A 17232-nucleotide genomic window follows, 5' to 3' on the forward strand; every position below is an offset into this window, starting at 1 on the left:
TTCATGATTTGGTCATTCAGTCAATTTCTATGCAGAAATCTTCAGATTTAGAAATAGAGGGTTAGGGTTTTATCCAATCTTGCTAGTTTGATGGAGAAATTCGATAGGAATAGAGGCACTGATAGGTATAGCAATAGCAGCGCTCCACCTCACCAATATAATTCAGGCGATAGGCACTCCCGCGGCGGCGGAGCTCCGATACACCGCCGTCAACAGGATAATTACCGAGATGGCGCTGGAGGAGGGGGACACGACAATACGCATGGTTATACCGGCGGGTTCTCGAGCGGCAGGAGGGAGAATATTAAGGCGTTTGATAGCCCGCCGCCCTACCCGTCTCCGCCTAGCGGCGGCGGCGTGGGAGGCGTTGGAGGAGGGGGATTGAGACCAATTGGGGATGGAATTTGGGGAATGAGACCAATTGGGAATGGAATTGGGGGGTTTCGACCGCCGATTGGCAGCGGAGATGGGTTTGGGCCGATGGGTGGAATTGGGGGAAGAGGGTTTCGACCAATAGGAGGGGTTGATGCTGCTAAATTTCGACCAATGGGCGGCGGATTTGGAGGTGATGGCGGGAGGTTTCCGCGGATGGGTGGTGGCGGTGGAGATGGTGGAGGGTTTCCCCCGATGAGTAGAGGTGGTGGTGATGGTGGAGGCTTCAGAAGGTCGTTTGGCAGTGATGGTGAAGCTGGAGGCTTTCGACCAATGGATGGAGGCGGTGGTGATGGTGCAGGCTTTGGGGTTGATAACTTTGGGGGGCCTCCTACAGCTCTATCGGGCCAAAAACGTGGTTACCCTGGTAGAGAAAGATCTCCAGGTATGTTGTGATTTGGAGTGTTGTTACTTTATTGGACTGTAGGTCAAAATTTGGATTGCACCGTGATGTTTCCACTTGTTGTGCGGCCCAGTTTAGATGAAAGAATGGACAGAGGTCAATACGGAATATGTGAAAATATTTGGTAATGAGTGTCTAAAGAGTAGTAAAAACTGAACCCTAAGGATTTGATGCTAGTCATAATTTTTAATTAATCTTGCTCAGTTTCTTGAATTTATGGGGATGTACCAGATTGGTGCTTGGAGATAATGATAGCTGGAATTTTAATTATACTAGTATATCATAGTTTTCAAGTTTCTTTTCAAAATGTGATTTCCTTATGATGGTTCTTGTTTACTACCTTAATGCTCATATTTTGAATATGGGATGATGCTGTGAACTGTGGATAAAAATTACTGTTGTTCACCCTGGTCCACTGCCACATATAATACTAGTTGAATTAATAGAATTTCTTTTGTTTTTTAGGCAGAGAAGGAGTTAAATTTGCCAAACTCTTTGTTGGGTCTGTTCCGAGGACAACCACAGAAGATGATGTAAGTTATTTGTATTGATGATTTCAATTATTGAATATATGCATTGTTGATGATCATTTACGGACATACTCTTGAACTTCTCTCTTGAGCAATTTCAATTGTAAATGAGTTCTATTGTTGTTACTGAGGCATATTATTTGTTATGTGCTTCTAGATCCGACCTCTATTCGAAAATCATGGGCGTGTGATGGAAGTTGCTATGATCAAGGATAAGAGGACTGGCCAGCCACAAGGTATGTTTTTATGCTGTGTTTTACTACATTAAAATTTATTTGCAAGTGTCTTTTCAGGTCCTTTGGAGGGCTGAAGGACGCCATTGTAGCCTTATGTGTCTCGTCAGTTGTTCATTTCGCCTTCTTCTTTTCTATACATGCTCCATCATCCAAGAAGAAGACTAGACTAAATATTACATAAGTTAACCGTTGTATACTAATGAGAGTGAACCATTTTGGCCTTTGTAGACCTCTTTAGATGTGGCACAGTCTAGAACATGGTAACTTTGCTTTACACTAATTATCTGACAAAAATCTGTTGTAACATGGGAGACAATAATCTGTTGTTTATCTCATGAATGGGTAAAATTATTTTTTTACGTATCGTGGTAGTTTTCTTTTGTTTGAATTCTGTTAGATGGTTTCACTTTATAAGCTGCTGTGCATGGTTTAGTTAGTTCTCATTTTGCCTAGTGTATGGTGAATGGGGATAGATTGTGATGAACTAGAATTATGGACATGATGAGATTTATTCTGTAGTTACAGCTCTTTACATTTTTCCTAATCCAGTAATGTGCATTAATCATTTTATGGATGTTTGGTGTATGCAACTTATTATTCAGTGGCTGTGGTGAAATTTCTCTCTCCCACTCCTCTTCCTGTCTCTTTTATTTTTATTCGTCTAGTTCTGCAAAATTACATGTTTGGTGTATATCGAATTTGGAAAGATTGAGATGAATTGGAAGTTAAGGTTTATTTCTGTAATCACAGCCCTTTACATTTTCTCTCCAGTATTGTGCATTAATCAGTTTTATGGATGTTTGGTGTATGCAAGTTATATTCAGTGGCTGTGGTGAAATCTCTCTTTCTCTCTCTCTCGTTTATTTTTATTTGTCTAGTTCTACAAATTACATGTGCTGTTAAATCAAGATATTTGTGTCTGCTGGTGCTTATGATTGGGGCCGTTGTCAATATTTCACTATTCACGATCGCTGGCCTGAACACATAACTGCTTCCGTGCTGATGGATTTGATTAAGTTGTAGCTGTTTCATTGTTGAGACCATATGATTATCCTTGTTAACTTTCAGTATAATATTTTTTGTACTGGCTGTGCTTGTTTGTGAGTTTGATTAGCTTCGTGTTCATATGGTGCCACATAGGTATCTCCTGGATTTTGTGTTTGTTGTATTATTTAGCTGATGGGGATTCATGCTATTAGTTTTGACTTTGATAATCAGTAAAACTTCCAGCAAACTAACCATTTATGTTGTCTTTAGAAATCGACTTATTTGAACTGTTTATATGTCCAAATCCATTCGTTCAACTAAACATGTTGGCTTTTGTAACTTTATACACTTCTTGATTGGATGTGGTTTTAGCTATAATGATGATGATTGTATGAATGTGCACTTTATATGTAAATATCCTGTCGTATATTATCTTGACTTTTCTCCTCTCATCTTGATGTGAAAGGTATATATGTATGTGTATGCAAGCATGGCCAATTTGAATTCATGCCATAACAAATTACATTAAAGTGAGCTCCTTAAGCAGCTTGGTTTTATTTTCTACTCCACAATATCAATGTTATCAATCTCGTATGGCGGCTTACTGCGGTTTGCCTAAAAACCGGCACATGGATATGGCGTATTAGTATGGCGGATATGGCGGTCAAAAATTAAATAAATAAAATAATACTTATATATTTATATATAATTCAAAAATTTAAAAATATTAAAAATATAACATCTAAAACACTTTAAACAATTAATAAAGCATAATATACCACTCTAACAACCATGTTTCTTGCATAATGCCCTATTCCTAAATGCAGTACCCACGCAATGTTGTCAAATGTCGGATATGGCGGTGCTATGGCGTTTCCTCCACCGAATGCCATGCCATAGCGCCATGGCGCCGCCATATCCGCTATTTGATAACATTGCACAATATCATATTTGCATTAATAATTGGATCCGGACAGTCTCATTTTATTTTTGTTGACCATGATATTCAGTTGTAAATCTTTTCATTGTATGATCCGAGATCAACCGAAGTAGTACCGCGTACAGGATATTTTAGACCAATAACACTATTTTATCCCATTGATAGTAACGTTGTTTCTTATCAGTAACATGGTGGATGTGTTGTGTTGATCTACATTTTATTTCAGCGTATTGGATAAATAGTATTGCGGCATAGGATTTTGCAGGAGTGTATCTGTTTTGAGTCTCTAACATTCCAATGTGAGTGGAATAGTGGATCTTGTTGGGTTCACTATGGTTAGTTCCGTTGATGCACTTTGTTGAGTGAAGATCCTATGGCTTGTTCTGTAGATGCACATGTGTTGATGGGTATAGCTTATTTCAATTTTTATTAGTATAGATATTCATAGCAGAATACGAATGAGCTACACTATTTATGTTTCTGATCCAATTGTGTGCCCATTAGTTTATGTTGCAGCTGTTGTAGAATTTCACATGAATGTGATGAACCATAGCTATTTCTATTGTTACATGTTGATGCAGACAATTGTTCTAGTGGCAGGACAATTTCCAAGGTCCCTTTTATTTGGCGCTTCACTTTCTCTAAACAATGATTCATTCTTCTTCATCCATTTACGATTTGTTATTTGGTTCTTTTTACCCCCTCAGTAGTTCTTTTTCAGTCTTGTGGGGAATGATTCATTTAGGAGTGCTACCTTACGACCTGTCACGATTCAGTTGATTTTCTGATAGTGTGTATTAACTATTTACGATATCAATTTTCTTGTAGTTCCTTAGTTTTGCCTATGATTATTGTGTTAGTTGTGGTTGTGTTATCGCAATCATATTATTTTGTTGGAACACTACTTGTTCTGTCTATGTCTAGCACGTCTACTAACTTAATTTAGATTGTAAATGGTAGTTTATCTGATTATTTAAGAAAGATATTCTGTGTTTGTTACAGTTATCAAAGTTGGGTGATGCCATCTTATTTTAGAACAAAGCTTGTGCATTAATTATCCTTGCAAAGTGCTTGTTTTCACATTCCGTATCTGACTGACTAATTTAAATTTGTTGTCACAAATTCTGTGTCTTCATCTCTTGAACAAATTGGTGATGTATGATCTCTTGGTTTGTGGTTGACTAGCTGTGCATAAAATTATCTTGTTACGAATGATGACTTAGATAATGTTTGGTGTGTTGGTGATAATTTGATTGTCGATGGTGTTGGTAATTATATGATGACGTTGTGATGTAGTATACCTCATGTTATCCTTTTTGGCTCTTTTTACCTTGCTTTTTATTTAAGCTCTTTTTACCTTGCCTTTTGTCTTTAGTTATGAAAGAACAGCTGTTATTGTACCTTGTTTGGTGTTGTCTATGAGTTTTAGCTTTAGAATAATATGGGTTTGTATCCAGATCTATATAATACTTCTTAGCGTGATATAACGAAGTATCTTTATATTATTTTTATCTTCAGTATTTACCTAAAATAATTTAATTTAAGCTTTGAAATTACAGTACCCTGTTTTTTCTCGGATAAAGGATGAATATCGTTGTAAAATGTTGGTGCCAACCTTTGGCTTGTGCAGGATGCTGTTTCATTAAATATGCTTCTCCTGAAGAGGCTGACAGGGCAATTGCTGCATTGCATAACCAGTACACGTTACCTGGGGTATATTTTTCTGTCAGTTCCTCAGTTGCCTATAGCACTTGTGCACACACACATATATATATATATATATATATATGCATATTTATTCCTGGGTTACACAGGGAATGAGTCCTATCCAAGTCAGATATGCTGATGGAGAGCGAGAACGTATTGGTGTGTTTTGATTATCTTGTCTTTCTACAATTTTTAATTCTCAAAATAGTCTGTTTGTGAATATATTTATTGCCTTTGAATCTTTTAACGATCTTTATGGGTGATTTAATACTTTTAGTTACTTGGTGAAATGTTGGTCTTTAAATTTGATCGCAGGTGCAACTGAATACAAGCTGTTTGTTGGGTCATTGAACAAACAAGCTGTTGAGAAGGAAGTTGAAGAGGTATGTTTTTTTGCTCAGAGCTAGCTTTTTTCTGCATTGATTGTTGCATTTCATTGCATAAATTATTTTTGATCTTTCTGCACCTTTTGTGGCTTGTTAGATCGCATAATTTATCGTAATACCATTTGTTTGTTACTGTCATTGTTACTTGTTTGAATTATCATAATGACTGGCATTACTCTTCAGATCTTTTTACCTTATGGTAGAGTCGAGGATGTCTATCTTATGCGTGATGAGATGAAGCAGAGCCGTGGTATGTTGTTCCCTTTCATGAGGCCAAGGCTTCTTTTTCATCTTTTGTAAATATGTGATGTGAATATCCTTGAAAATTCTTCTAATTCAGGACTGGGACCTTCAATTTATTATTATAAGCTAAAGAATATTTCCTTTGCCTTTTGATATTTTTTTTGTCTCTGGCATTGTGCAGGTTGTGGATTTGTCAAATACTCTCAGAGAGAGATGGCACAAGCGGCCATTGATGCTCTAAATGGAATATATATTATGAGAGTATGTTCCCTTCAAATTTTCCTCAATGGTTTAATTCCGGATATCCACATTGGTACTTGTGATCAATGATAAACGTACTGTTCGATTTATGGATCACAGGGCTGTGAACAACCATTAACTGTCAGATTTGCTGATCCTAAAAGACCTAGACCTGGAGATTCGAGGTAGCTTTACACACTGCTCATTTTCTCCTTGTTTAGGGAGTCATATAAATGCACCTAATTTCATCGCACATCTGTTTGTCCTTCTGTAGAAGTGTTCCTACTTTTGGTGAACCCGGCCCTCGATTTTCTGCCCCTGGGATCAGGTACTTTCTTGTGACTTACTGCTAACATAAAACTTCTAAAGTTCAAAGGCTTCTAACTTTTTGAGATATTAATGGAACTCCATGTGATCATCTGTAGAGCTCCATCAGATCATCACGAGCCATTAGGTGGCCCCAATCCTAATTTGTGGCCAAGCACGCAGAATCTAGGACCACCTTCTCATGCTGGTAACCAAGGTTATACTAATCAGTATCAGCCTAGGCCTGGGAATATGACCGTTTCTTCTACTCCAGTAAGAGCTAACAATGTTATTTCCTATTTACTGACTAGTACAGTGGTCATGGGGCTTTCATTCTATTCTTCTTCGCCTGCGATATTACTTAATGTTTTCTATGGCCAATCCAGTATCCTGTTGGAGCTATTCCTGGAAGTATGGACGGTTCATTTCCTGCACCTCCTGCATCTTCTGCGCCTATATCTCAGTTTGTAAGTGGGAAAATTAAGTTCTATTGTCGAAAGCATCTTTATTTTGAGGGGCTAACCACTGTTTTTTATTCTTTTCAGAATAATAACCAGTCCGTACCACAAATACCACAAATTCCTTCTAATGGCTCAAAGCCATCGCCCTGGCAGCGACCTCTTCAGTCACCACAACCTGTGCAGTTACCTCCATCAAACACGACATCGTTCTCCAGTTTGCCGGGATCACAGATGCAACCCGGTCTGATACAGACCCCATATAGTCAGGCCCCACCATCACAATCTCTGCCTGGAGAGAACAGTCAACCATCTATCCCCCCACAGATACAAGTGCAGCATAGCGCGTCGTCTGCTCACAGACAAGCTCCTGGAGTTGGGAATCAGCCACAATATCCTCAGCAACTTCAACCTTTTAATCAGCCGCCTTCAGAGCTGGCTCAAATGCTGTCACAACAGAAACAAACTCTACAGGCTACTTTCCAGTCTTCTCAACAAGCCCTAAATCAGCTGCAACAGCAGCTGCAACAGAGACAACCGGCGATTCAAAACCTAGCAACTCATCAGGGTCAAGTAGCTGCTAAACAGCAGGTATTGCTTATATACATCTCTAAATCGTTTTGTTACCTTCACAAATTTACTCAGTAATCACATTGTAAAGAATTTTTTTTCTTCCTTCCAGTCTCCTTGGCCTGGAGCGTTATCTCAGCCCGTTGCAAACACCGCTAGTACACAACCAGCCAGAGATTCAGCTTCGACTACAACTACCCCCTCACCTGCCATTACTGGTGGTACTCCTGCTGCTGCTACAAGCAATTGGTCCGAGCACACATCACCTGATGGATACAAGTACTACTACAACAGCTTGACTGGTGAAAGCAAGGTGGAATATCTCATTGTGTATTATATGTTTGTGCCGTGTTCATATAAACATTTCTCATATCGAATATACTTTTGTAGTGGGAGAAACCTGCGGAGCTTGCTCTGAATGAGCCCCAGCAACAGAAGCCGTCTAACCCGCACCCTCAGCTGCATTCTCACCCATCAGGACCATCATTGCAACAAGCTCCTCAAATGCAAGCTCAGATCCACAACCAAGCCAAGCCGTTCCAGCAGGCTGCTCAATCATCGGTCAGTTTACATGTATATATAAATATACGACGCTTGGATTTCACAATTTAAAATCTTACTCTTTTCTTTCTTCCATATTCAGTATCATGTCCCTGGATTTTCTTCAAAACAAGGCACTAAGGTAAGGAATGAAGGATCAGATAAGTGGAGTTCTTTTCTTTTGGCTATTTAAAAAACCTAATCCACTTTGCTGAAACCACTATCTTCACTATTTTAGGAAATTGGGTATGCACAAACTCCAGCAAACGATCCTGCACGCTATCAGCAGGTTAGATTCGACAAAACAGACACCTTTTTTTAAAATTTTTTTTGAGGATTTAAATATTTTGCTTCTTGTCCAGGCGTCTCAGGAGTGGATGTGGAAGAATAAGCATTCAGGTTTCTACTCTTCTACAATTTTCATATGTTGAGCCTTTCATTAAATCTTTTTTACAATAATAATTATTGAAAGTTTTAATGTGTGTTTTTGCAGGAATGTGATCCATATGAACAAAACTGATGGCTACCCGTTCAGGCGAAATATGTGGGGAACCGAGTTCCTAATTATAAGAGTCGAGCGAGCGGCATTACCATTATCCTCGTGGAGGAGCTGTTGGTGTTCGCGGCAGCACTCTTGCTAGTCACAAACTCTTCCCTCTCGTATCTCTGTCTAAAGTAACCCAACTGTTATATCGATGTTGTTGCAATAATGTATTTCTGCTGAGCAGGAACAGGTTTCTAGCCGTGGTCGGGCTCAGGCTTAGGCTCGGGCTCAACTCTCGATGTGTTGTTATTATGGGTAGAGAGCAACTAACCTGCTAGTGTAGTGTATAAATCAATATGGAGCCTTAGCTGGTGTCGAAAACTAGTTTTAAGTTATCAGCCTCACATACAAATTTTTTTTAGCTTTGTTCTGTGTTGTATACTTTGGTCTAAATCATGATAATCCACTCAAACTCAAACGCTTGTGGACTCTCTCTCTCTCTCTCTCTCTCTCTCTCTCTCTCTCTCTCTCTCTCTCTCTCTCTCTCTCTCTCTCATGAATAACTAATTCTGCAAAATTTTGTTTTGAATTATCATTGGCTTGACAATTGGAGTTATTTGTAATAATGGTTCGATAATTAAGAGATTTAATAGTAAAAAGCTTTGATATTTCATGAAAGTTGCAAACTTGTTTGACCTGTGACACAAAACCATGTCATGATGATTCATGAAAGGTGAAAAAATGATTTGAAATTACAATTTATTGCTTGAAGATTACTTCATAAAAATAGCGTTTATTTAGGCACATAAAGTATTATTTGAGGTATCTACTACGTAGACGCAAATAGGCTTTCCTTCCATTAACTAAATGCATATCTGCAATGTCTGTGCTGTTATAATTGGATGATTTAATTTGTGCACAAAGTAAATAAATAAATAAATGTGAAAATTGGTATTTACAATTAACTCGCTAAGGAAAGGGCCTAACCCACTGCCTGCCAGAAGCCCACCTCCCAAGGCATCACACTTGTGCTTAAAAGGTATTGCAATTAAGGACAATAGTGGGATTTGATCTTTGGCCATTCATAAAAATTCACCCATCTGAAACCAACTGCACTGCCCCTGCGGATTGATATTTACAATTAATTAAAACTAAAGTAGTGTGTTATCTCTATAAACCACATTAAAGGGATTCTACTTTTGACTAAAACAAAGCATAGCTTTTTTTTTCCAATCACTAATCTTTTTAGTTGCACGAGAAATTCAAGAAAATATACCGAACATCACTGGTTATAAAATTTCAAGAGTAAATAGCACTCGTTGTTTAACAGTTACACATAATCGATGACAAATCAACATAAATTTAATTGTAAAAACTACCAGATATTTGCGAAAAATAACGTTTGTGTTCCAACAAAATTTTTCTGAAATATTTTCGTGGGACACAGGTGAATTTTGAGAAACACTAATTACCTTTTTTGCCACTACACTTATACGTTGCGACATATCTATAGTTGGTGAATTGGTGGCAAAATGTTTAGACAATAAGTGATATTTACCCAAACTGAGACACAAAATGACGATTAAATATTAGTATATCACTTTCCACGTAGAAAAATTTGCCCATTTAACTTCGTGCTATATTTATTGTTTTCATGGCATTTGTACACATAATTGTTTTAAATGATTTTAATATATTTATTTAACATATAATAGTCGGATTAATGGGGAGTGATCAATTGCTAACTCCCTCTCTAGTTGCTAACTACAACTAATTTAAGACCATGAGATTTTAGAAATCTAGTAGTGTAAAATTTGCCACGTGTAATTTTCGTTTTTATTAATTAAATCGAAAAAGATAAAAAAAACTACCAAATTAGGGTTTTAGATGCAAATGTCAATATAGTGTTTTGAAAATATCAACACAATCCTGTGAGAATGTCAACACATTGCTTAGGTCAACACATTGTTTTAAGAATGACATTCTACATGTATTATATTGACATGTTTTATATATGTTGACATTTATTGCGGTACGAAAAAATTGAAAATATTCGAATTTTTTTTCAAATTTTGACATCGGAACATATGCAAGTGAGATCTCGTTAGAATCCTTATGAAATTGTCTTTAATTTGATATATGTTGTGCGAAAAAATAATTTAAATCGAGAAAGTTATATGCGTTTTAAAGTTATGTGATATTTTTCAAAAGTTAGTTACAACTGATTTGTTGTAAATTGATCTTAATACCCTTATTAACGTTTTTTATTGATCGTATTGATATTTTGAGGCTGATTATCTAGGCCCTTGATTTGAATATCTAAGGACTATTATTTAATTATAGTTAACAATTAAGTATTGAGTTAACAATATAATACTGATCCGAATTAATTTATTCCCCAAATGGAATCCCAGTTCGATTATCCATATGATAACATCTGATAACACTCAATTCAATGAATTGTCGAAATACTACTATTACTCTAAAAGAATTAAAGTAAATATATATATATATATATATATATATATATATTAATTAAAGTAAATAAATATATATATATATATATAGGCATTTGATCAAAACAAAAATGGCCTTAAACCAAGAATTGCAGACGGTTTTATGTCCATTGGATTAGACAATCTAATCTTTAGATTAGATTAATTAACGACCAGATTTTAATGGGAACATATTATTATTTTAATTATTTATAATCTAAAAAGGTTAATTAAGTAAATTGTAGTATGTCGTTAGTTATAGTATTTCCTATAATTTTGCTCTGTCATCTCTCCACTAACTGCTCTTTATCGTAGTTTATTAGCCCATAATTTCTTCTCCTTCAATCTTTCGTCGAATTTGCATACCCTATTCCAATTAATGTAGTTCTGCTTAGTTTGGTCATACTAAGCATTTAATACGTCATATGATTATAATATAATCATTTAAATGAACACTTCAGGGTCAAAATATGCGCTAATCGAAGTCATAATAACATATACATAAGTTTGGTCATAATAAGCATTTAATTCGTCTTACGCTTATAATATAAATATTTAATTGATCACTGTTGGGTCATAATACTGCTACAACCGAAGTCATAATAACATATAGCTAAGTTTGGTCATAACAAGCATTTAATTAGTAATACGTTTATAATATACATAATTTAACCATTAAATACATACCAACTATACGCTAATCAACGTTATAATAACATATAGATATGTTTGGTCATAATAAGTATTTAATACGTCATATGTTTATAATATAAATATTTATATGCACAATTCAGGGTCAAAATATGCGCTAATCTAAGTCATAATAACATATAGATAAGTTTGGTCATAATAAGCATTTAATTCGTCTTACGCGTATAATATAAATATTTAAATGATCACTGTTGGGTCATAATATGCGCCAACCGAAGTCATAATAACATAGGTGAAGTATCTGACGAATCTTCGCTCGAACAAAGAGTGGTTGGAGTTTTTAATTGTTGTGCCTATTCAGAATTTCCAGAAGAGTTGTGTGATTTAGTGATTAGGATTTTTTGGGGTGAGGTAGATATGTTGGGGGAGAGACGAATTGAATAGGCGGGAACCGAACAATCAGGCTACTGGCGTGTGGAGTAATGCTCCCATGATTTCCGCGAAGAAAAAACGGAACATTTGTTTTTATTTTTTTGGTGCCCATTTTACCCTTTTATGCCTCAATTCATTCTTATTATGACCTAACAATATGGTTGTCAAGACTAAATCGTGGCCGCCCATAATCAGATCCTACGTTTCAGATTTGGTCTGTATTTTTGTACTTAAGGGCGTTTTTTGATAGATGAATACCCTATATATATATATATATATATATATATATATATATATATATATATATATATACTCCATATAGGGCAATTAGCTATCTTTTTAAAAAATTAAATACAAGCGCAAATAGAAAATTCAGCTAACCATGTGGAATTGTGAGTAGACTAAGGCAGCATTAATATAAGGTAAAAATATATAGAAGCTAAATTTAATTCGTAATTAGCTTGGTCCCTATTAAAAATTTAGGTAATGGCACATCTACATTCAACACATGCTACACATAATTTTTTTAAATGATTATATTTTTTTGAGGGGATCATTACTTTTTTTGGCTACTTGCTAAGTTGCGGTGTCCGTGTCTTATTTATAGTACACTTTTATTATTTGAGTAGCTCGATATCGACAAGTTAGTTTGTAGTACTAGTATATTACTATTTGATAGTAGTAGTAAATTAAGAGCTGAAAGACTTCAAAGAAATAAAGGGCAAGAAAAGAAGACAAATAACGAAAAGGAAAAAAAAGAAAAGCAACAAATCGTTATTAATTTAGAAGAAATATATTTGCACATTCTTATATGTGCTGACACAATACTAAAAATATACAATAGTAATTATTCATTTTATCTTTTTCCCATTTACTAATAAAATTAGTGCGCTCTGATTACGGTCAACTAGCTAACTGATAAAACTTTTATCAACATATTCACTAAGACAAAATCCATCATATGTCAGCTGGTTTAATATAGTAACAACAATTCTCTCTCCATATAATAAATCAACCTATGGTCTTCAACTAAAATAAAAGATAAAACAATTTTGTCACATTAATGAACTTCAATGAAATAGTACTCCATCAGTGAATGAATCTTTTCTTGCAATTTTTAGCACCTGCACTAAAATTTAAACTATACGCAATGAATTCACACGATTTTTCACATCATTTATTTGAGAGTCTTCATTTCCAAGAATATTATCAATTCCAACTCCCATGCTTATTCTCATAAGCAAATTAGTTAATCTCCACATGTAATTAATGCCATATATTTACAAATCCTAAACCCTAAGTTCTTATGTGTAAATGTGATTCATATACAAAAGGACAAGATTCCCCATTCACAAATGGTGTTTCATATAACTTAAATTAAAAAACTATCCATATGTAGATGAAATTAAAGTGTATAAATACAATAACAAACAAAAGAACTAATCCCTCCTAGACAACAATTTTACATGATCAATAGAGCTAGGCTATGAAATGGGATTCACACATAAAGCAAACCCCTAAATGCGAAATCTAGTTAGCTAATAAATATGACAAAATAAAAATATGAATTATTCTACCAACTAAAAGAAAAAAAAAACTTACTCTCTACTCCCCTTTTGGCTCCTTCAACATCTCAGATGGCAGCATGTCTTGAAGAAGACCATAATCTCTCGATCCACTACTTGTTGATGATGGCAAAATTGGAGGTGGAACCCTAGAATTAGTACTATTCCCAAAACTCAAAGGTGATGCTTGTGTCAAGTTTGTAAAATACGGTCGTCCTTGTTGCTGTTGTTGTTGTTGTTGTTGGGGCGGATAGTGATGAATTTGAGGCATGGCGAAAAGGGACGACGAAGCGCCACCTTGGTGGAAGGCGGGGGAGGGGACTTCGGCCGGGGAAATGCCGAAGCCGACAGCGCCACGTGGCGTGATGGGGCAGGAGTGAGTGTGCGTGCCTTCGTAGGTTGTGACAACAATTGATGGATCTTCGGAAGATCTCTCCACTCTCTTCTTCACACCACATGCTGGACTAGTGCAACGATAGTAGCTCCTACACATAAAAACACACAACACAAAATAGGTGATTTTTTAAAAATTTTTAATTTTGATCCGATTATGGTATGATTTAATTAATTAATGTAAAGACGACCTACTTTTCTTAACCACCATCCCTTTATATTCACGAGCAAGGGAAATTGACTTTATTGATTAGTGATTAATTAATTAATTATTCTATAATTAGAGGGGAAAGAAGAGTGTGTAAGTGTGTGAAAAAAATACCTGGGAAAAGGGCTGTTTTTCACAGCTTTTTGGCCGTACTTTCTCCATCGATACCCATCGTCCAAATGATCGATCTCACTCTTTGTCATGAAAGCAAATCTTGGATCTCTTTGCCTTTTCTGATTTTTCTTTTTTGGTTTCAATCTGAAAAAAAAACATTCAAATCCACAAACAATAAAATTAAAGAAGAAAAACAAAGACAAGAAACAAAAACATCATCACACATCAAATCATGAGATTTTCCCCCCAATAATCAGATCACGCACACACCACCAAACCCCATTAGTAGCCAAGATAAGGGACGAGTAAGCGCAGCTCAATCAGTAAGACGCTTCACTTCTAATCAATAGGTCGAGAATTCGAGTTATTCATATTGGAAAAGTGTGGGGTTTTAATTCAAAAATTAAATCCACGATCATGATAAAGATGACACTGAAGCGCAACTTAATTGGGAAGACACTTTCACGATTAATTTCTGTGTGTGTGAATGTGTGAATTCCAAGTCAAAGAATAAACACAAGATATATATAAAAAAGGGTTTTTAGTTCTTACACTTTCTTACTCTTGTCTTCATTATTTGCTTCTTCTTCCTCTTCATCCTCATCAACAACTTGATTGATCTTTTTCCGGTCATCGTTGGCGGCGGCCTCGGCGGAGGAGGAGGAGATGGAGGAGGCGTTGGGGGTGGAGCTCTCCGGCGGCGGCGGCGGCGGCATAGGCTCCGAGATCATATTATGCAGAAAAAAATCGTCGAATGCAGAAGAAGGGCAGGAGAACTCGTGATCGTCCATGAAGCTTCTGTGAAGAAGAAGATGATCAGCATCATCGAATAAGGCGTTGGTGTTGGTGTTGCTGCAGATTTCTTGATTAATCATCATCATGGTTTGATTATGATTTTTGTAATCTGATATTGATGGTTTTGGTGGCTCTGAGTCCTCTCTTGTTGTCGGCTCTTTGCTCTTTTCCTCCTCCATATGTCTTCGTCAAGAGCATCATAGGTTCTTCATTTCATGAGAGAGAGAGAGAGAGATGAAGTGTGAAAGAAGAGAGATTGAGAAGTTGCTTTTCTTTTTCACAATCTCTTTTTTTGTGGGGATGCGATTTTTGGATTACAGCTTGGCCCCGCGTAAATTTCTTTTTACTGTTTTTTTATCTTATCCCATTTTTTTAATTAACGCATTTCTTCATTTGTAACTTTCACAATATTACATATCAATATGTATTTGGTTTAATTTTCAAATTGATGAAATATAAATTACGATGTGAAAATATTGAATTCAAATGGAATCGTACATACGCATGTACTATAATCAAGAGTAGTAGTACATATTACGAAAACAAAAGGTTTACTTTTATATATTGATAGATATGAACCGTAATAAATGCATGATCACCATTAATTAAGAAATTTGAAAAGTATTAATTGAAGATAAGATTAGAAAGAATGTCATAATCATATTCTTTGATTTTGAAATATAATATTTAAGTAAAAAAAAAGAAACTAAATATGATACTTATATAAAAACAAAGGAAGTATACATATAAAGGTAGTGTTTTTAATATTTATAGTGAGTGGGATAAACACGCACCGTCGGTGAAAGAAGGGGATTGGCAAATTTTACTTATTTAATTGTTTGTGATTTGAAGCCATGAGTAGTAGCAAATAAATGAAAAGCCAATTACACTTTGACTACACATTTTATGTTTCAATTTCCCAATACACGCTAAACAACATGAGATAAAAAAGAATCATTGATCGAAAAGTCTAAACTTATTTCCCACTAACGTAATACTCCATATATAGGCCGAGAGAATTGGAGATGATTAATTCGAATATTGCACTTCTTTAATTTGTGATTTATACTTTGTAGAAAAACGGAGTCAATAAAATGAAGCGATGAGGTAAAGTTGACCGGGAAATGCCGGTAGACAGTTGGTACGGAAAGCAATAGATGGGGGTTGCAATAAATGCAATAGGCCCAATTTCAAACTATTTGTCGACCTTTCCACATCACCATGATTGACCGGCAACCGGTTTAGTTTAGGTGGGAAATACTAAGGTAAGGTGTTTAGTTTCATAGATTAAACATTGTATAATCCCTTGATATATTGATGGATTTAGTTTCGGTTTAGTGCAATTAGGGGTTGTTCGATATGTAAAATTATATCTTATGATTAAATATGTACTACTATGTTTGGCTCATGATATTGAATTATCATAACTTAATATTAGATGTATAATCATGTGATAATTATTTATAATCACTCCCTCTAACTAAAAAATTTCATAATTTAATCCTAGATGAATAATTAACGACACCTTAGTTTATGGACATTGGCACGTAGAATTAGTTTTGTCTTATGAATCTTGGTATATATGTGTAAAAAAATTAATATTGATTTCAAATTTAATCGAACTACTTTAATCTCGAATAACTAAACACCACCTAGATTTTATACTACTACCTTAGATTAATATCAAAGCTAATTAAATGATTAAAAAGAACAATGATGTATATGTGGTGCGTTTAGTAGTGTTAGATTAGTACTCCCTCCGTTCCATAGTAATTGAGACATTTCTTTTTGGCATGGAGATTAAGAAAAAATGTGTTAGGTAAGTTAAGTAAAGGGAGAATAAAGTGAAAAATGAAAAGGGTAGAGAGATGAAGAGAGAATAAAGTAAGAGAGAGTAAAGTAGGTGTGGAGAAATGTGTTGACTTTTACTAAAAAGAGAAATAACTCTATTACTATGGAATGTACTAAAATGACAAAATGACTCTATTACGATGGAACAGAGGGAGTAATTAATGGTTCAATCATTCAAGCTTTTATTATATAATTTTCAGCTTTAAAGCTCCGAGTTAATAACTAGGCAAATTGTTAGAACATACTAGTATTTGAAATGGTATTTG

The 17232-nt window shown here is 35.5% G+C and overlaps 2 protein-coding genes across 2 annotated transcripts; one reads left to right on the forward strand and one right to left on the reverse strand.

The window, feature by feature from the left end:
* On the forward strand, positions 1–8940 carry LOC121799782 (flowering time control protein FCA-like). Its single transcript, XM_042199250.1, has 19 exons — positions 1–817; positions 1301–1368; positions 1523–1601; positions 5159–5241; positions 5343–5394; positions 5551–5618; positions 5805–5871; positions 6046–6125; positions 6225–6289; positions 6379–6432; positions 6530–6683; positions 6797–6877; positions 6956–7459; positions 7551–7751; positions 7829–7999; positions 8082–8120; positions 8217–8267; positions 8341–8377; positions 8472–8940. The coding sequence occupies exons 1-19, from the start codon at positions 91–93 to the stop codon at positions 8477–8479; spliced, it is 2589 nt and encodes an 862-aa protein (XP_042055184.1). The 5' UTR covers positions 1–90; the 3' UTR covers positions 8480–8940.
* Positions 8941–13388: 4448 nt separating this feature from the next.
* Positions 13389–15472, reverse strand: LOC121797864 (probable WRKY transcription factor 48). The gene is made up of 3 exons (XM_042196621.1): positions 14873–15472; positions 14321–14464; positions 13389–14090 (listed from the first exon to the last, which is right to left on the reverse strand). Exons 1-3 carry the CDS (start codon positions 15292–15294, stop codon positions 13646–13648), a joined length of 1011 nt encoding a protein of 336 aa, XP_042052555.1. The 5' UTR covers positions 15295–15472; the 3' UTR covers positions 13389–13645.
* Positions 15473–17232: the final 1760 nt, after the last annotated feature.

Source organism: Salvia splendens, chromosome 4 (assembly GCF_004379255.2).
Source record: "Salvia splendens isolate huo1 chromosome 4, SspV2, whole genome shotgun sequence".
NCBI lineage: Eukaryota > Viridiplantae > Streptophyta > Magnoliopsida > Lamiales > Lamiaceae > Salvia > Salvia splendens.